The 21917-nt window shown below is 39.0% G+C and overlaps 1 protein-coding gene across 2 annotated transcripts in view; it reads left to right on the top strand.

Moving 5' to 3' along the window:
• Window positions 1-21231, top strand: part of LOC127416987 (copine-2-like) — a 40224-nt gene extending 18993 nt beyond the window's left edge. For both annotated transcript variants that reach the window (XM_051656654.1, XM_051656652.1), the window contains exons 10-16: window positions 452-511; window positions 7280-7413; window positions 7526-7580; window positions 8517-8568; window positions 9024-9157; window positions 19922-20158; window positions 20714-21231. In XM_051656654.1, the coding sequence (XP_051512614.1) occupies window positions 452-511; window positions 7280-7413; window positions 7526-7580; window positions 8517-8568; window positions 9024-9157; window positions 19922-20158; window positions 20714-20821 (780 nt within the window). In that variant the 3' untranslated portion in view covers window positions 20822-21231. The remainder of the gene's footprint in view (window positions 1-451; window positions 512-7279; window positions 7414-7525; window positions 7581-8516; window positions 8569-9023; window positions 9158-19921; window positions 20159-20713) is intronic.
• Window positions 21232-21917: the final 686 nt, after the last annotated feature.

Below are 21917 nucleotides of genomic sequence, written 5' to 3' on the forward strand. Positions count from 1 at the left end.
TTAGAATGAATATGATTGCAAATAGCAGCAACAAAAAGCAGCATTAAATACATTCTGTATGTACATTAAAGCACATTCCATACTTCTAATGTGCCATCTTATTTAATTAAATTTTTATTGCAAATAAAAGGTCTTTAATTTTGGCTTTGCTGTAAGGAACGATTCATTTAATAGTTCTAAATCCCCATTAAATAACATGTATGAATATCAGCACAAAACACCTGTCAGTCCTGCACCGACACCATAGCTTTAATCGCCTGTAGTGATGGAATGAGTCATTATACCAGGAAATGATTCAGTTATTCTTTATAAATCACATTATATGCACACATAAAAACCCATACAAAGACTTAAGTTAATAACCATTTGCCTTAGGAATGTCCAAAATGGTCATGTGATCTGTTTATGTAAATAAAACGTAGTCACATCTTGTGTATCTATTATTCTATAGATTACAAGGGACTACTCCTTCCTGGACTATATTCTGGGTGGCTGCCAGCTCATGTTTACTGTGAGTATGGTAACATCACCTCTTGAGTTTAATGTCTCTTTTGAAAGGGGGTGGGGGGGCGTGGGTCATGCATGCAAAATGCAAAAACATCATTTGTATGCAGATGATTTTGTAAATATATTCGTTTACTCACTAAATTTCAGCTAAAAATCAAGACGGCATAATATGGTTTCAACACAGCTCCATTGAAGTGTGTGATATTTGTATGGTGGGTCAGTTTGACATATAACATCAAAGTCAAAAAATGGTGAATAAGGCACATAAAATGTGTTTTCTTTTCATACATTGTCCAGTTGAACAGGCTTTATAAATGGAAAAGTTAGAGAAATTCACAGGTTGCTATAGTTACTGTGTGCTGCAGTGTAGAGGTCCATGTCTCTCATTTGAAACTAAAGACAGAGAGAGACAGGGGGATGTAAAAAAGAGAGAGGGAGAGATGGGGAGCAGAAAATAGAGAGGTGGAGAAAGTGAGAAAAGCTGCATAAGCCTCTGAAAAAAAAGAAAAAGATTTGGGCAAAATAATTTCGATATCTTGCTTGCAATGATGCCGCCTCACAATTCTTATTCCAGTATGTTGCCCTGCAGATTATTATAAACCCTCATAAAATAGATTTCCTCTGTATAGTTTGTTATTTCTTAAAAGATGTTGAAAAACCAGTTTCTTTTACTGTTAAGCTCTAAATAAGAGCACTATTTGTGGAAGCATTGGAAAATACTACATCTAACTTCGGCACTTAGAGCCAACACAGGTTCATGCTTTAGAGCACTTCTTGAATAACATATCTACGACACTCAATCAGTCTTATGTGGAGTGTGTTTGTAGGTGAAATATTCTCCAGAATTGAAGCGGTGGGCTTAAGCCTTGTACAGATTCAGAGTGGAGCTGATTGGAGTTGTGTAGAAAGCAGCTGTACACTGATGCATTAGTGCTTACAGCACCTTTGTGGAGATGGAATGCAGAGCTCAGGGTTCTGCAGGGTTCAAACAGACCTGTGAATGCAGCATTCAAAGGAGAATGAGAATGTTTTCTCTTTATATTAAAGTATAAGGCATTTAGGATTTTCCATCCTGTAGATCAGAACAGATTTGCTTCAGGACATTGAAAAGTTCCGGAGAAGGCCTGCAAGTTATTTTGCTTTAAAGGGATAGTTCACCCAAAAATGAAAATTCTTTCATCATTTACTCACCCTCATGCCATCCCAGATGTGTTTGATTTTCTTTCTTCAGCAGAACACAAACAAAGATTTTTAGAAGAATATCTCAGCTCTGAAAGTCCATACAATGCAAGTGAATGGTGATCAGACCTTTGTAGCTCCAAAAAACACATAAAGTAATCCATAAGACTCCAGTGGTTAAATCTATATATTCAGAAGCGATACAATAGGTGTGAGTGAGAAATGTAAGTCCTTTTTTTACTCTAAATCTCCACTTTCACTTTCATATCTGAAAGTCACATGTATCACCTATATTGCCTGTTTAGTTTTTCTTTTTCTGTTCTTTTTTTCCCCCAATTTGGAATGCCCAATTCCCAATGCACTCTAAGTCCTTGTGGTGGCATAGTGACTCAATCCGGGTGGTGGAGGACAAATCTCAGCTGCCTCCACATCTGAGACCGTCAGTCTGCAAATTTTATCACATGGCTTGTTGAGCATGTTACTATGGAGACATAGCGCATGTGGAGGCTTCACGGTATTCTCCGTGGCATCCACGCACAACTCACCATGCGCCCCACTGAGAACAAGAACCACATTATAGTGACCACGAGGAGGTTACCCCATGTGACTCTACCCTCCCTAACAACCGGGCCAATTTGGTTGCTTAGGAAACCTGGCTGGAGTCAATCAGCACACCCTGGATTTGAACTTGCGACTCCAGGGGTGGTAGTCAGCATCTTTACTTGCTGAGCTACCCAGGCCCCCAGTGCCTGTTTAGTTTAAATTTCACATCTGAAAGTTAAAGTGGAGATTTAGAGTAAAAATGGACTTAAAGTTTCTCACCCACACCTATTACAGTTGTGCTCAAAAGTTTGCATACCCTACCAGAAATTGTGAAATTTTGGCATTGATTTTGAAAATATGACTGATCATGCAAAAAAACTGTCTTTTATTTAAGGATAGTGATCATATGAAGCCATTTATTATCACATAGTTGTTTGGCTCCTTTTTAAATCATAATGATAACAGAAACCACCCAAATGGCCCTGATCAAAAGTTTACATACCCTTGAATGTTTGGCCTTGTTACAGACACACAAGGTGACACACACAGGTTTAAATGGCAATTAAAGGTTAATTTCCCACACCTGTGGCTTTTTAAATTGCAATTAGTGTCTGTGTATAAATAGTCAATGAGTTTGTTAGCTCTCACATGGATGCACTGGGCAGGTTAGATACTGAGCCATGGGGAGCAGAAAAGCACTGTCAAAAGACCTGTGTAACAAGGTAATGGTAATTTATAAAGATGGAAAAGGATATAAAAAGATATCCAAAGCCATGAAAATGCCAGTCAGTACTGTTCAATCACTTATTAAGAAGTGGAAAATTCGGGGGTCTCTTGATACCAAGCCAAGGTCAGGTAGACCAAGAAAGATTTCAGCCACAACTGCCAGAAGAATTGTTTGGGATACAAAGAAAAACCCACTGGTAACCTCAGGAGAAATACAGGCTGCTCTGGAAAAAGACGGTGTGGTTGTTTCAAGGAGCACAATACGACGATACTTGAACAAAAATTAGCTGCATGGTCGAGTTGTCAGAAAGAAGCCTTTACTGCACCAATGCCACAAAAAAGCCCGGATACAATATGCCCGACAACACCTTGACACGCCTCACAGCTTCTGGCACACTGTAAGTTAGGTGACGAGACCAAAATAGAGCTTTATGCTCACAACCATAAGCGCTATGTTTGGGGGGGTCAACAAGGCCTTTAGTGAAAAGAATACCATCCCCACTGTGAAGCATGGTGGTGGCTCACTGATGTTTTGGAGGTGTGTGAGCTCTAAAAGGAACAGGGAATCTTGTGGAAATTGATGGCAAGATGAATGCAGCATGTTATCAGAAAATACTGGCAGACAATTTGCATTCTTCTGCACGAAAGCTGCACATGGGACGCTCTTGGACTTTCCAGCATGACAATGATCCTAAGCACAAGGCCAAGTTGACCCTCCAGTGGTTACAGCAGAAAAAGGTGAAGGTTCTGGAGTGGCCATCACCGTCTCCTGACCTTAATATCATCGAGCCACTCTGGGGAGATCTCAAACGTGTGGTTCATGCAAGATGACCAAAGACTTTGCATGATCTGGAGGCATTTTGTCAAGACGAATGGGCAGCTATACCACCTGCTAGAATTTGGGATCTCATAGACAACTATTACAAAAGACTGCACGCTGTCATTGATGATAAAGGGGGCAATACACAGTATTAAGAACTAAGGGTATGCAGACTTTTGAACAGGGGTAATTTAATTTTTTTATTTGTTGCAGTGTTTTGTTTTATGATTGTGCCATTCTGTTGCCAAAATGGTACATATATTACCAATTCTTCAAGGGTATGCAAACTTTTGAGCACAACTGTATATCGCTTCTAAAGATATGGATTTAACCACTGGAGTATTATGGATCACTTTTATGTTTCCTTTGTGTGATTTTTGGAGCTACAAAGGTCTGATCACCATTCACTTGCATTGTATGGACCTACAAAGCTTAGATATTCTTTTAAAAATCTTCATTTGTGTTCTGCTGAAGAAAGAAAATCAAACACATCTGGGATGGCATGAGGGTGAGTAAATGATGAAAGAATTTTCATTTTTGGGTGAACTATCCCTTTAAAGGGGTCATTGTGCAAATAATTTTTTTTTTTAAATCTTTTGAAATAAAACAGTTCATTGTACTATGAATATGTAACATAACTTTTAGAATTGAAAACTTCCTCCCCAGGCCAAAAAGACAATTAATTGAAAGTAAGCTACAAAAACAGCTCAATGTGAAATGCTTGGAACATGTGACCACATTTACACATCAACAATGGCTAATGGTTTTTTGTGCACTGTGTGTGTCACATATCAGTGTGGATTGTTTTGTGAAACCGTTACAATATAATGCATGCTTTTCAAAGTGGCTGTTATTGGAGGATGAGGTAGTGCAAACTATATTGGACACGACAACAAACCCGCAGCCTGTGTGGATGCACAGCAAAGTGCAGTATCTTATTTCACATAAACTGGCTTGTTTAATTCTAAAGGAGAGGGTGGAAAATGGAGGGTAGTTTTGTTGCAAAAATACCTTGACTAAGATTATAAAGGGACTTCAGGGAAACAAAGTATATTAAAAAATTATGATATGACCACTTTAAAGGGATAGTTTACCCAAAAAGGACAATTTTCTCATGATTTACTCACCCTCATGTTGTTTCAAACCCATTTGACTTTCTTTCTTCCATGACACAAGGAGAAATTAGTTAGAATGTTAGCCTCAGTCACTGTTCATTGTCATTGCGTCTTTTTTTTCTCCATACAATGGAAGTGAACTGTAACTTAGGCTGTCAGTCCTAATCATTCTGCCTGACATCTCCTTTTGTGTTCCACTGAATAAAGAAAGGAAAATGGATTTAGAACGACATGAGGGTGAGAAAAATTAAGACAGAATTTTCATTTTTGAGTGTTTTTTTTCTACATATACATTCACAGTACTTACGTGAAAAAGCATTACTCTGTATTCCATGACTCTACATTTAGTCCTTGCAAGTCAGACACTCCCCCAAGGAAAAGGAGAAGGAAATTGTTGTTACATCCACACTGGAGAGAATATAGAAGACATCACTACAGTTTATTCTCATGTGCTTAACTTCACAGCTTGGTCAGCCGGAGGCCCTGACAGGCAATGTGAGGCTGGTCACATTAAAGGGCACCCTCATTCTGTCACCTCCTATTCCTCTTGTCCACTCATTTCCTCCCTCCTGCCTTCTCTTTTCCCTTCATTAGTCTGTTATCAGCCTCAGGAGGGGTGTTCATTCAGTGGATAGGTGTGCTCTATAGGAATTATGATGTGTAAAGATTAGACACAGGGTCTTTCTGCACTTTTTAAATATGTGTCTTGTTGTAGACATGTAGTCAGAGAAACAGGTCTTATGGTTCATGACAGCCATGGGACTGAGCTATCAGATCTCAGCTTGAGATGACCTGACGGTTAAACCTCCCTGGGTGAAGGCAACATTGTCTTAAGCTATGAGCTTTGATGCACCACTAACCGAGAAATGCTTCTCAAATGCTACATTGTACTAACAGCTGTCTGTATTTTTAATACAACACCTCAAAGAGCTGTTCAGTTTGTAGTTTTAAAACCCAGAAGAAGAGAAATTTCTAATGGGTTTTAAGAATTTTGAGTAATACCGTTCATCTGTTTAACAGTACTTTAAGGGACATCCATATTTTGTTCTACAACATTAATTACAGTCAAAAAATTTGAGTTTTGAAGTTGATTTTTTAAATGTAAGTTCTTTTAAAGTGAGTTTACAAGACAACTTAAAGGGATAGTTCACCCAAAAATGAAAATTCTCTCATGATTTACTCACCCTTCTGGCATCCCAGACTTTCTTTCTTCTGCAGAACACAAATAAAGATTTGTAGAATATTCCAGCACTGTAAGTGAATAAGTGCCAAAATTTTGAAGCTCAAAAATTCACATAAAGGGAGCATAAAAGTAATCCAAATGACTTTAGTGGTTAACTCCATGTGTTCAGACACGATATGATAGGTGTGTGTGAGAAACAGATCAATATATGAGTCATTTTTATAATAAATTCTCCTCCCTGCCCAGTAGGGGGCTTTATGCATGAAGAATGTGAATCACCAAAAACAGAAGGAGGAGAAAGTGAAAGTGAAAGAAAAAGGACTTAAATATTGATCTGTTTTTCACCCACACCTATCATATCACTTCAGAAGACATGGATTTAATCAGAGTCTGGAGTACTTTTATGTTGCCCTTATGTGAATTTTGGAGCTTCAAAATGTTGGCACCCATTCATTTGCATTGTATGGACCTACAGAGTCAAGATATTCTTCTAAAAATCTTAATTTGTGTTCAGCAGATGAAAGAAAGTCATACACATCTGGGATGGCATGAGGGTGAGTAAATAATGAGAGAACTTACATTTTTGGGTGAACTATCCCTTAAAGAGCAACTTGCATTTTAAAAGCATGCCTCAAAATGCACATTTGAGGTATGACTGTGTGAAATTCAGGTAGTGGAATAAAACATGAAAGTCTCTTCAAGTTCACCCAAAAAAGAAAATTTGGTTGTAACTTACCCTCATGTTGTTACAAACCCAACCAGTATGACTTTCTTTCTCATGTGGAACACAAAAGCTTTTTAAGGACCCAAAGGTATCATAAAAGTGGTCCATGAAACTTCTGAAGGCATACAATAGGTTTTGGTGAGAAACAACCCAAAACATATTTTTTGTGAACAATTTTCACATGATAATTTGAGTTGTTTAGCCCTAAAAAATATGCAAGTTCTTGCATGAACAAGAACCACTGTGAACAAGCACAACAGATATCAAGATTTTCAATATTTCTAACCTACCGTATGCCTTCAGAACACTTGGAATATGACATACAAATCGTATTAAATCATTTTATGGTACTTTTTATTCTTTAAAGTAAGTTACTATCCACTGCCATTATTTTTAAAAGACAGATCAAGATATTAATTGAAACATTATTCATTCATTATTGGCATGAATTAGTGCATCACTATAGATATGCATTTCTCCAGGTTGGCATTGACTTCACAGCGTCCAATGGAAACCCAAGGGAACCGTCCTCTCTGCATTATATCAATCCAATGGGCAGCAACGAATATCTGTCTGCCATCTGGGCTGTGGGCCAGATCATCCAAGACTATGACACGTATGTATCGGTATTAGTAATAAATACTAATTACCGATATGATCTCCATATGGCCACAAAAGCAGTGTCTGGTACGATCACACACCTCCTAATTCACACTTTATGTCCACAGGGACAAAATGTTTCCTGCACTTGGATTTGGGGCTCAACTTCCACCAGACTGGAAGGTGAGAAAGTGTCCATAACTGTGTGTACATTTATGTGGGCGTGTCCATGTATGATTGTTTGTTTTTGAGTGAGTGTAAATGTATTTTTGCATATTTATTTTTGTGAAGCTCTTTGTGTGGATACTAGTTGGATGATCAAATTAAATTGAATGTGAAAGGCTGTTATAGGCTGTGGATGTGTGAAATGGAACCAAGAATTTAAAGTGCAAGACAGAGAAGAGGGAGATAAAGAAAATGAATAATACTCACATATCCCAGTGATTATACAACTGTCATCTGCGTTGCCATGGCATCGGAGTGAATACAAGGAAGTCTGATAGAGTGAATAGAGAGAGAAGGATAGATAGATAGATGGTATTGCTTGCTGTAAAGAGACAACTAGTGAATAGAATTACAATGTTTTCCATGAGAACTCATAGAATTCAAGTAGAGAGCTGGATTTTATGAACTCAGTCAATGTCTCATCCTCTAGAGTGACGTTTTCCTTCACTGAAAACGGTGTGTTTAAAAAATGCTCTCCATTACCACATACTTAGGAAAATGATGACGTTAAAAAGCTGAAAATGGAGTATTCAAATGAAAAGGCCATGTCCACACAATTTTGTTTTCTGTTTCCATTTGTCATTGTTTCCCAAAGTATTTGCCACTAGAGAGCGTTTTCGAAAGTCTCCATTTTATACGGTATAAACGTAGCAAAGTCTGTACATTTTCAACCAAAACATATTAGTGTGGACGTAGTCTTTGAATTAGAATGTTTTAGAACATTCAATGAATTTTAGAATTAGAATGTATCTAATATTTTTTCTTACTATAGGGAAGACAAATTTGTGGAAATATTTGTCAGTCTTATTCTGTTTATTTGTCAATTTCTGTTTGATTTTCAGCTACCAATGTGATTTCCTCATTATTATTGTTCTTTTTCCCGTTATATTGCAGGTATCCCATGAATTTGCAATCAACTTTAATCCCACCAACCCTTTTTGTTCAGGTGAGAATCATATACATCATATTTTACATTTATGCATTCATCAGATGCTTTTATCCAAAGCAACTTACAAATGTGTAAAGGGCCTTTCACACTGAAGGTGTTTTAAATTAGTATGCGCTGTTTTTCTGTGTAAACATGCTCTAGATGGACGTCTTTAACCATTGTGCTGCGTTTCGCTGTTTTTACAGTGTCACATTTTTTAGACGCCGTTTCAAATTAACAATAACTTAAAATTTAAAATCACACCACGAGACACGTGTTCTGTTTCATTCGTTGCACTTTGTCTAGTTTTTTTTGTACAAAAACGCATTCCTTCTAATGACCCCTAATGCAGCAACATAAGCTATTCGTCCTATGGAGACATGACTGTCTCCTTTTTCATTAACTTTTTATGTCTGTAGCATCCACTGAACAAGCTGATGTGTATGTTAATCAGCAGGTGTTTGTGTGTGTAGGTGTTGAGGGGATCATTCAGGCTTACTCCAACTGCCTGCCTCACATCCGCTTCTATGGACCCACCAACTTTGCCCCCATCATCAACCACGTGGCCCGTTTTGCCACTCAGGCCCTCCAGCAGGACACTGCTGCAGTAAGTGCTTCCCAAAACAGAGTTTCAAACAAAGTATCAGGAAGAGCATATACTGTATTAATATAATCCTGCCAATCACAATGCAAACAATAAACAGCTGCTTATGGCACACCCCTGCTGAAAAGACCAGCTTAGACTTTCACAAATTCCCTTACTGGCCTAGGCTGGTTTATGCCAGCTAATGCTGATTTGATGATGGTCAAGTTAGTGGACCAGAAAAACATACCTGATGAAGCTGGTCGATCTGCATGACGATCCTGATGCAGCTTCATGATGAAGGTACACCAGAACATCAGCATCCCCTTCTAATGACCAGCATCCAGATCACAACTTTTAAAACTAATAGTTCTGACTTTAAAGTGTCAAGAAACCCACCTACTTAAGCCCCAATTTCTCACACCTCAGACTGAGAAACAAGTCTCGAAATGGGCAGGAAAATACGTAAAGATGTGGGATGAGCCATTTTTAAAGTCGTTCTAAAATGACTATAAACATACACCTCAACTACTCTCCCATTACATCCAAGTGCATTCTGTTTGATGAATTTTATTTGATGCTTGTTTTGTTTTGCCGTACTAGCTCTATTAACTTGTTGGGTTTGTATGATAAGATGAATTGGTGTATTTAGCTGGTTACTCACTGAATTGCATGATTGCCATCTGTTGACCAGGCAGTCTCACATGTGAAGCCGAAGCACTGTTTGAAAGTCACTCTTGATTAGAGCATCTGCTTAATGCCCTAAATGTAAATTAAAGTCTCTTGGGTTTTGCATGTCTGAAATACCTCCTGTTGCTATTTAACAATTAGTGGCTACTCATTATATAAACAGAGTGGCTGTGTTCTCAAGTCACAATGTCAGACCAGTGCTGGACACAAGTCTCCTTATAAAAGCCTCATTAGTCTTACTGGAGTCCATTACTTTCCTCTGCTCAGCTGCAAAAAGTCACAATGTCAGACCATAAGTCTGTGAGTAAAAGCAACAATGGATCTACATCTACTTTATGCAAATCCCTCCAGAACACTCTCCTTCCACTGCTGAGAGAGGAACAATATTCCTCTGTGTTCTCTGAATGACGAGTGGAAAACTGTGAAAGTTCCACTGCGAAAAAACATTGTCTTAATCAGTAATTTTGTCTTGTTTTACTGTAAAAATATTGAAACATCCTTGAAACAAGACATTTACTTAAGAAAGCAAACGTAATTCACTTGAGAAAATAACAAGGCTTGTGAGTACATTTGTGTTGTTTTAAGGACATTTTGATATTTTCACTTGAAAACAAGACTTGCAGTGTCCTCAGTTTCTTAGATTGCAACATTTGGAAAGGGATTACTGGGCAGGCCAGAGCTCAATCATTACTGTAAGAGGGCAATGTGTCTGTGTTGCTTTCAGATGGTGGCAATTAATTGGCCAAATTTCCTTCACTTCCAGTACCATTGTCTAAGTCATGGATAATCTATATTTTTTTTTATTTCATTTTATTTTCTCCCCTTTTCTCCCCAATTTGGAATGCCCAATTCCCAGTGTGCTCTAAGTCCTCATGGTGGCATAGTGACTCAATCCGGGTGGCGGAGGACGAATCTCAGTTGCCTCCGCATCTGAGACCGTCAATCCGCGCATCTTATCACATGGCTTGTTGAGCTCATTACCACGGAGACGTAGCGCATGTGGAGACTTCACGCTATTCTCCGGGCATTCACGCACAACTCACCATGCGCCCCACCGTGAGCAAGAACCACATTATAGCAACCACGAGGAGGTTACCCCATGTGACTCTACCCTCCCTAGCAACCGGGCCAATTTGGTTGCTTAGGATACCTGGGTGGAATAGACTATCTATTTTTAATGTTTGGATAGAATGTATGTAACGTGTAAAAGCACATGAAAAAAACAAAAAAACAAAACATTTGTTTACCCAAAATGAACATTTTGTCATAATGTACTTACCATCGTGTCTTTCCAAACCTGTATGCTTTTCCTTTTATTCCATAGAACAAAAAAGGAAATGGTTTGAATGTGCTGGCTGTTTAGTGATAGTGACAATGACATTGAATAGGGACAGTGGCTGTCAAGCCCCAAAAATGATAAATAAGCACCATTAATGTATATTAAAAGTATCAATACAACTCTTGTGCTATAATCAGAGTCTTCTGAAGCTGTGCGATAAGGGCAGCCATGACATTCAGCTAAATATTGTATGTCCTTTTGTGTTTCATGAACGAAAGAAAGTTCTATCAGGAAGACTCGCACACTTGAGTAAAGTTTTAGATTACCTTTATTTGAGGAATATGAAACAGGAAAGTAATGTTTCTCTTTGGCATAAGCCCCGCCTGGTGGTCTGAAAAAGTTGTACTCAGAACCATCAGATCTTGCCGGAGATAGGAGGCATGGGCGAGAAGCCTGTCCCCGCACAGGACGGGACTCAACTGGTGATGGTGGGGTGGTGGAGGTTGCCGTGTTAGCACACTGAAACAGCAATGTGATAGATTGTGAGCAGACTTATAAAGCAATGGCTTACATGTGATTGGCTAGGAGTTACGTAGCTAATGGTGCGATGATGTACAGCTGCTAGTCTTCCCACTAGAACTATGCTGCGCTTACATATCTACAGGTTTGGAACAACATGATGGTAAGTAAATGATTCATTTTTGATGTGAGTACATTTTGAGTGAATTATTCCTTCATGAAGTCAGTCATCCAGTTTTGCAGGGGTTATACAGAGATGCGTGTGTTGGGTGGGGGTGCCTGTGTGGTTGTGGTCACTGTCTAATAGACACCAGGAGGACTGACCCTGGCTCAGCAGAGCCTAACTGCTCCATAAGACGCTCACAAAATGTGTTTCTGGTTGTTAGTTCAAAGCTTGCTGAGGGGCTTTGAACAGCCAGTGCAGCGCTCACCATTTCTCCAGCTCTTATTATCAGCCCAGTGGAAAACAGTCATTAAAATCTCTTTTCAATTATAGCTATTTATAGAGGCTGAATCAGCGAACAAATGTTCTCTCTTTTCCCTAGTTGTTCATGGGTTTTAATGACTAATGAGGCCGAGCCCTCAGGTCTGTTCTGTGTACAGGCCAACAGCAAAGCCAGCTTCAGAGGAGAAGGAGAATGAAGGGACGTTTTGTGTTGTTGTGAGGGACATACAGAATGCCAATGCAGACACCATGCTGTTAAATAGCAAGATAGTTATTATTACAGACACAGACACACACAGAGTTGTGATCCTGCAGAGAAACTAGAGCTGCAGAGGATGTGATCATATCATTGTTGTATACCGTACATATTTAAATACCGTTCAAATAATGCCTTTGTATATGGCATATTAGATTTTATGTAAACTAAAATGGTGAATCTTACAAAGAATGTTGTAAACGTGTCATGTAATATTTTGCCCCAAAACCAAAAGGAGGAAAAAACAAAAACATATTTTGTATTTTTTGTACCATTTTTCAGATATCTGTGCATTGTACATTATTTTCATGACAATTAACCACATCCCCCCTTCAAATTATCATTATGGTAATGTGAAAAAAACTTTACAAGATCATTTATCATTTATATTGTAAAAAAAGTATTCATACATCATATTATAGTAATGAGAATCTTATGAGAATAATCACTGAGAATAATAAGTACTTATAGTAATAATCACAAAAAAAAAGAAAAACTCTGAACAACTATGAACACATTAAGGTAATGAGAATTTTGGGAGGAAATTAGTTTTATTGTCATGGCAGTAATGTCATAATGCTAAAAATCTAAATGGTCCTATAAATAGGCTTCATTCTCTTCAGGTAAAATACAGTTTCTTATATTTTCTTTCAAATTTGTGGTGAAAAACTACCTGGACATGTTTACATAAATGTTTAAATAAATTAAAACTAAACCAGTCAATGACATTTGTCATTTATAAAGCACAATCTGTCCTAATGCTCTAAAACCATCATGCCAAATCAGAACTAGGCATAACCTGCATGAGTGCAGGCTGTTTATTAGCTTAATGCAGAGCTAAACTCACTTCATGACAAACACACCCAGTCTGGTAGGAAAACTTAATTGTTATTATTTAACCTCCTTCAGGAGAGCCTAGAGCGCTTTTTATCCCTAATTGCACCCTGTCACCTCCAAAAGATACAAATGGGTAAGGAAGAATGCGAGAGCGAGAGAAGAATAGAGCCTTAATTCAGTACGAGGAAAGTATTGCTGTGTAGTCTTGGGGCTTGGTGAATGCAGATGGGTTTTTTAGCCGTGGTTTGTGAACTCCTCAAATGTTTCAAGCCATTGTCATTATTCCCACTACAACTGAATTGCCAAAAGGTCAGTGGAAATGGTTTCTACACATTTATACAGATCATATGAAGCTAGGAGAGGAATTGGAAACTCCCAAGTAAATATTTTCATATGGAAAACTCTCCTAGGAGTTCCATTATGGGTGTGTAAATTTTGAGCTGTGTAGAACACTTGATGAGGTAACCAATCAATTCTGTGTGTCTGTAAATATTCTGTTTATGTGTCTCTGCTCTGAGTAATGAGACGCTAATGAGCCTGTCTGTTAGCACATCAAAAGTCCAGACTTCACAGTCACAGCAGGAGAAAAGGGGTTGCTGTAGTCCACTGCTGGTGACCCTGTACTGGTACCAGAAGGAGTCCAGCAGCTAGCAGATTATATGTTTAAGCCAAGACTCAAATGTCTTTCTAAAGGTTAAGGAATCCAAATGAATTAATACTGCATGTCTGCATGTTTCCTTGTATCTGTATAAGAGCTTGCAGGACTACTCATTTTTACTACTAGTGTAGTAAGTAAATGACTCACAAAGTATACATTTTGAGTTTATGAATTATGGCTGGGTATCGCCAGCCACTCAAGATAGGATACGTACTGTATCGAGATTCACGTCACGATTCGATATATATCGCGATACATTACAATATCATGATTATATTTCACTTTCGCTTTTAATTACAATTAATTTGGGTATATTTCAGTTATAATGTCCATTTTGCTTACATACAGTATGAAAGAAATGATCTTTAAGCTAATGCTGTTATTCATTATACAGGGAACCTTCTAACTTGTTAAATTACGGACTTATCCGTTTTACAAATTTTATTTTATCAGTAGTTTTTCATCATTATGGTGACATTTTAGCTTTTTTTAAAAAGCATGTATTACATCAATAAATCTGAGGAATTTAAATTGTATATATTATATTGTATATATACAGTATATTGTTACATGTTTACATGCCTAATTTGTACTATTTACAAGTATTTACTTGCATATGTAGAACAAGTGCTAAAACGGTGCTGTCTCTTTAAGACCTGTGGCAGGGACTTTGACAGTGGTGTTTGTTTAATCGAATGGCTTCTTTACAGCATTCATGCTATGTATGATTAGAATTAAATGTTTCTTTTGTTGTTTTTGATAAATAACTGACTGTAGAGAACAAAAAGCATATTAAAAGAGACATTATTAAACAACAAATGGTTTGTTTGGATCTAGTCATACAGAAAGAGTCAAATCTTTAACTCTCAGTACGCAGTGAAAAGATCTCGGTGTTTAACTTCTTCGCCACTGCACCACTCAAACACTGGTGAGTGAAATCTAAAACATTTACCAGCCAGTGGCTAATCACAGACATTTTTTGTAGCATATGGGAAGTATTAACGCACATATGATTGTAGGGCATTGCAGATAGAAAGAAAGAGTGATCTTGGCATTTTAAGAATTGACATTGAGATCATACAAATGATTAAGCAGAAAATCAATAGTTTTGCATGGTCCTAGATCCAAACGTGTGAGAGAAATCCACATGTCCGTGAGAGAAACCTTGAATCCTGCAGGATCAGTTTCAGTCTCTTTCGTGCCTCATATAAGCATCTCTGACTGCACTGAAAATATCACAGTATATCACGATACATGGATCTAAGTATCGATATATCGAAGTATCGCAATATATCGATATTTGATTGTATCGACATAATCTTCCTTCTGCTGTTGCCATATAGTAATATAGTATAGTAGCTTATCTGTAGGAGTCCATACATATTTTTTATTTTCTCCCCTTTTTCTCCCCAATTTGGAATGCCCAATTCCCAATGCACTCTAGTCCTCGTGGTGCGCCCATCCGTGGGGATCAATCTAGGTAGCGGAGGATGAATCTCAGTTGCCTCCAGTCTGAGACCGTCAACCCGTGCATCTTATCACGTGGCTTGCTGAGCGTGTTACCGCGGAGAAATAGCACATGTGGGGTCTTCACGCTGTTCTCCGAGGCATCCACGCACAACTCACCACGCGCCCCACCGAGAGCCAAAACAACATTATAGCAACCACAAGGAGGTTACCCCATGTGACTCTACACTCCCTAGCAACCGGGCCAATTTGGTTGCTTAGGAGACCTGGCTGGAGTCACTCAGCACACCCAGGATTCGAACTCACGACTCCAAGGGTGGTAGCCAGTGTCTTTACTCGCTGAGCTACCCAGGCCTCCAAGTCCATAAATATTTTGATGGTTCGTGGTAAGACAGCATGTGTGACTGTTATGCTTTGAGTGTGTATATGTAAGAAGGTTAACACAGTGTTTACAGGAAGTGCTGCCCACAGTGTCTCAGTGATACAGTATGGCGATAAGGGCAGGGGGCATAGCCTTGTCCCTCCTCTGATTCCATTCTGCATGACTGTACAGCTCATTTTGGTCATAATGGACCTAATGGAAAAGGGTATGGTGTTGGCCCTATTTCAGTTCCACATGAGTGTCCTTGCTTATTTTGCCATCTTCCTAATAAAGTTCAGTGGCCTCTCACATAAAAGAAAAGATTGTTACATTGTCTGAAGAAAATGTGAGTGGCGCTTGCCTGTGCAAAAGTTATGATCATGATGCTAAGGTGTTGTAATATGGTTGTTTTTTGCTTGGGTGTTGTGGGTAGCTGCTTATTGGTTCAAGTCCCCAAGTCTCGATGTTCTGGTCCCTAGATATGGCTCAGGGCCTCCTTTTCCTAAAGCATCGTAAGCCTAAGTAGATCGTAGAATTCATCTTAGTTTTGCGGCCCATTTCCCAAAAGCATCTTAACTTAAAGGTGCACTCAGCAATTCCTGAGAAACACTGTTGATATTCGAACTCAACTGCCAAAACAAACACACCCCTCCCTTCAGTGCTCCTTTGGAAGCTCCGCCCCCCAAATTCATGCATGCGAGACGGTTTTATGCACACCAGCTCCAGACACTCACAACTCTCCTGCTACTAAATCTAACATCACAGCAACAGCATATATGGGTTCTGTGAAACAGCAAAATTTATGCTACCCACCTATCGAGAAGAAAAAGAGCAACTTCTGCATCAGTCTTCAAGCCTTTTACCTCTCGGAGGTCTCTCCACCACTGAAAAGCCTCGGCGATGTTGACACGGCTCCTAACCCTCGACTTATCATAATCCTTTTTTAGTTTATATTCGTCTGACCTTTTTCTCTTGGTCTGTTTCTCTGCCATTTGTCCTCCTTGGAGTTTAGAAAGTTTGCATCAGCCAGATTTGCCATCGCTCTTCTCCTCTGCTGATTGGCTGGAGTAGTGTTGTGTGGACCGGTCTGTTCCACTTTGTTTTTGTCCCATTTACAGAGCCAGGGCTGTGTACAAATACTAGATTTTTTTTTTCAGCCCACCCACAGAACAGACAGCTAGCAGACATTTAGATATTTGCAGAATTTGACAAAAAGTGTATTGGATTAGAATTACTGAGTGCACCTTTAACTAATACTTGAAAATGCTCGTAGATTTACGAGTACTCTGGAGTAGTCGTACAGCGCTAAGAACATCATAAGGACACAGACTTATGCAGACACTTGCAGGGCAATCTCTAATTTATGCTCATTTAATATCAATACACATACGTTTTTATTTTATTATTATTTTTAACGGACGAGGCTAATAATAATAACAACAATAATAAATGCAGACAATGGTTAGTCAGTATTGGATGAACAGATAAATTAATAAATAAACAATTAAAGTTATTTGTGGACTAGTTGGTAACAACAAAGTGGTGGCATGATTGTTGCAGAGAACTGTAAAAATTATAATCAGAGAGAGAAGGAAAAAAGTAGATAACTTGCTGCCATGCATGGAAAATAAATAAATATAATAAATATATATGCACAGTATAATACATATTTTAAAATATTTCCAGCGAGCTAAATTACAAAGTTTTTAAAGTTACGCACACTTATAATGAAGTTGCAATGACGAGCAGCACTTTACGGTCACATTTCAGCACTTCAGGTTAATGGATAGCATCTCTCTTAAGTAGCACTTAAAGCATGTCCTCGCACGTTCATGTTAAGTGCAGTTTTGGGATGTAGTACTATGTTCAAATCCCTAACCCTATGTTTGAGCATTAGTACTAGTGAAGCTTGTGTTAGCTTATTAAAACTTAGTTAATTAGACTTAATAAGACATGGACTGCATAAGCAATAAAATTTGTTTTTTACTGTAGAGGGAGCGAGGGAAACCCATTTAGTGGGGTGGGATATTATGCAATGCCGTTTGGAGGCACTTGACTCAAAGATTAGTTGTCCACAAGAGTGTGTATCATGGTAAACACTTGCTTTCCATCTCATCCCACCACCAAAATACATTTTACAAAGGACAATTTCTCAGGCGGTATACCTATTTAGGTCACATCACCAGCTTAATTCAAGGTTGTTTTAGGACAAGGAGCTAGAAGACCAATCCCAAATGCTCTCGTGTGCCCATTTGTCTTTTCGTTTTTCTCTTTCCATGTGTGCAGCAAGGCTGAACTCCAGGATGAAGCATTGTATCTTGTCTTTAGAGCAATAGCTAAATTATAGCTGGAAAGAAAGGCACAGCTCCATGCTATCTGTTGCTGTCAGAAAAGAGCTGCCACGAAGAGCAGGAGGAGGGGAAAGTGACAACGTAAATCCCCTCCACACATTTACTCAAGCTCTCCTTCTGTCTTCATGTGTGGTGTGGGGGTAGGGTGGTGTGGCTGTTTTAACATGAATTTCAGCAAATCAGTATGCTTTCCCCTTCACTCTGTCTTTGTATTTCAAGTAAAACATCATAATTGGGCTTGATTAACAATACCTTTTTTTTCCCTCCCCTTCTTCTCCCCAATTTGGAATGCCCAATTCCCAGTGCGCTCTAAGTCCTCGTGGTGGCGTAGTGACTCGCCTCTACCCGGGTGGCGGAGGACGAATCTCAGTTGCCTCCACGTCTGAGACTGTCAATCCGTGCATCTTATCACGTGGCTTGTTGAGCATGTTACCACGGAGACATAGCACGTGCGGAGGCTTCACGCTCACCACGCGCCCCACCGAGAGCGAACCACATTATAGCGACCACAGGGAGGTTACCCCATGTGACTCTACCCTTCCTAGCAATCGGGCCAATCTGGTTGCTTAGCAGACCTGGCTGGAGTCACTCAGCATGCCCTGGATTCGAACTCGCAACTCCAGGGGTGGTAGTCAGCGTCTTTACTCGCTGAGCTACCCAGGCCCCAAACAATACTTTATTACTGTTGCTGGCTAAGGCAAGCATCACTATTACTATTGCTAAAACTTAAAGGGATAGTTCACCCAAAAATGAAAATTCTCTCATCATTTACTTACCCTCATGCCATCTCAGATGTGTATGACTTACTTTCTTCAGCAGAACACAAACATAGATTTTTAGAAGAATTTCTCAGTTCTGTAGGTCCATACAATGCAAATGAATAGGTGCCAAAATTTTTAAGCTCCAAAAATCACACAAGTCAGCATAAAAGTAATCCATAAGACTCCAGTGGTTAAATCAAATTCTTCAGAAGCGATATGATAGGTGTGGGTGAGATCAATATTTAAGTCCTTTCTTTACTATAAATAACCCACCCTGCTCAGTCAATCTCCACTTTAACTTTCACTTTCTCCTTGTGTTTTTGGTGATTCACATTCTTCATGCATATAACCCCCCACTGGGCAGTGAAGAAGAATTTCTAGCAGAAAAGGACTTAAATATAGATCTGTTTCTCACCCACACCTATCATATCACTCCTGAAGATATGGATTACTTTTATGATGTACTTGCATTGTATGGACCTACAGAGCTGAAATATTCTTCTAAAAATCATAATTTGTGTTCTGCAGAAGAAAGAAAGTCAGACACATCTGGGATGGAATGAGGGTGAGTAAATGATGAGAAAATTTTCATTTTTGGGTGAACTATCCCTTTAAGTCATGGTGATTTTCAAAACCTCAAATCTTGTGGCTTGATGTTATTAATTTTCTAAACAATAGAACTGAAAATTTTAACAATGATACAATACAATGGGCAAAAATCCCATAGACTTAAATTGAAGTAGGGACCAGAGTCAAATCTAGGGACCAGAATATCTTGAGGGGCTGGGTCTTTTGACTTGGGCCAGTAAGAAACCATTTTGCAACAACACTAAAAACTACGTCGCAATGCACTAAAAACCACTCCAAACATCTTAGCAACAGCATGGCTATGTCTTGGCAACCACCAATAATTCGCTATCATTCTTGCATGGGCGTACACCATTCACATATTCTTCCAAAAATGTAAAAACAATCAGGTTGCATTTATATTAGCTGAGCCTCTACTTTTGAAGTGTATGACTTAAAAAAGATGTTTCAAGGAAGTGCACAAAATGTGCATGTGATATTTGAGTAAACTGTATGACATTGTGATGCACGTCACCTCTTGACCTTACACAGACTCCTCTTGTAATCTCTCTGCATTGTCTCTCTCTCTCTCTGCAGCAATACTTCACACTACTGATCATTACTGATGGCGTGATCAGTGACATGGACGAGACACGTCACGCTGTAGTTCAAGCTGCCAAGCTGCCCATGTCCATTATCATCATTGGGGTGGGCAATGCTGACTTTACTGCCATGGAGTTTCTGGATGGAGACAGCAGTGTGCTGCGGTCCTACACGGGAGAGGAGGCAGTGCGAGACATCGTGCAATTCGTCCCATTCAGGGACTTTCGCAATGTGAGTATTTCTCAAATTCACTCCATGATTACCCCTGTTCAGTTATGTAAGGGTGTAGTCATAGGGGTACATGATGTAATTCTTTTAAAATACAGATGCACATGGTAATTACAGAGCCAGGTCAAAAAGTATTTTCTGCACAGTTAGAGATAAACTTACCCATAGACTCGAGCTTAGACACATAATCAATATTTCTGTTGCTGCAGACCTCTGGATAGTTTCTTGTTGTTCTGCACCGAATCCAATCTTGGAGCACGTATGTAAACAGAACCTTCAGTAGGAGTGAGAGTGGGCGGTCTGTGGGCCATGTGATTTCCTCAACAGCAGGAGGGAGCGGGCAGTGCTTGCTCGTTTGGGTTCCATTAAGAGGAAATTGAAAATCATTTAGCTTAAAGAGAATATGGAGGGACACGGTGCCAACATTCAGCCACACAACCAAATGTGCAATTTCTTCATTTTAATTTAATGGAAGTGGATTAACAAGTCCCTACTGCCAGCGTGTACTTGAATATGCGTATTCAATAAAGTCGTTGTGTGTGTTTGTTGTTGTCGCAGGCTCCGAAGGAAACTTTAGCCAAATCCGTTTTGGCAGAGCTGCCGCAACAGGTCACACAGTATTTCAAACAGAGGAACCTGTCGCCTAGCAACACGATGCCGGAATAAGAGCTCGAGGCCTGGAGTTCACACTGCATGTTGCCAAAACCTGCTAACTGTTTACAACCCCCCCTTGACCAATTAAATGGGCAAAGTGCATGTTTTATTCTGTAAATAAGTGTTTTTAATAAATGTTTTTATTTATTGGTTTATATATGACGACTTATCAATCGAGATGCAATGGCCATTTATGTCTATGACAAAATACGTGAATAATGGTATTTGGCTGAATGTAACTTTATACTGCCGTTTTCGGTGTTTTAAAAGAAGTGAAAGGAAAAAAAAGATTACCTTTTACTATAGTGAATTGTATTTAGTGATAATCGTGTGGTGCCATGGACAAGGTGGTGTTGTTGATTTTGTACAGTTTCAGTGGTTGTTTATGTTCCACTCAGGTCAATAAATTTTATTTGAGAAAAGTCATGACCCTGTGAACTATGAGCACACATCACTGCCACACAAACACTTGCATTGATTTGGGAACTGATGCTTTGGATCTGATTACCTTTAGTTGTGAAAACTGGTTCTGTAATTGTGGCAACTAGGTTTTAAGAGAATTCACAAAACACCTTTTAAATGCTGCCGGCCGTCCTTTTAGAAAGTTTTACATCGATTAACAATTTGCGTCATGATTTTGATTTAAAGTCAATATAAAATCAAGACTTACCCTATTTAATTTATTAATACACATTTCAGTTTTTATTTTGCACAATTCAATGCATGTTTTTTCCGAATTAAAACAGGTTTTTGTAATCTTTTATCAAAATGTAACAATTTGCGCCGCCTCTAAAACAGCTTTCCTTTTCGGCTGATGTCACCAAGGATGGATGACCAGGGAAAATATTGAACCTCAAACCAAATAGCTGTTTACACCAGGAACTAAAAACTAAATGTTTTTCTTTTGGGTTCGTTCTGAGCAAAAACAGTTTTTTGTTCCGGTTCAGAAGTTCCGCAGCCTCCTTTCCAAATCGTAACCGGTAAGAACAAAATAAAAGCACGGTTAATAATGTCATTTTAAAAGTGACAGTACTCTGCACTAAGGGGTGGGTGAAAAAACAATTGTAGTGTTGCCAGATCTCGTAAGAGAAACAAGGAACCTGGTCTG

Source organism: Myxocyprinus asiaticus, chromosome 26 (genome assembly GCF_019703515.2).
Source record: "Myxocyprinus asiaticus isolate MX2 ecotype Aquarium Trade chromosome 26, UBuf_Myxa_2, whole genome shotgun sequence".
NCBI lineage: Eukaryota > Metazoa > Chordata > Actinopteri > Cypriniformes > Catostomidae > Myxocyprinus > Myxocyprinus asiaticus.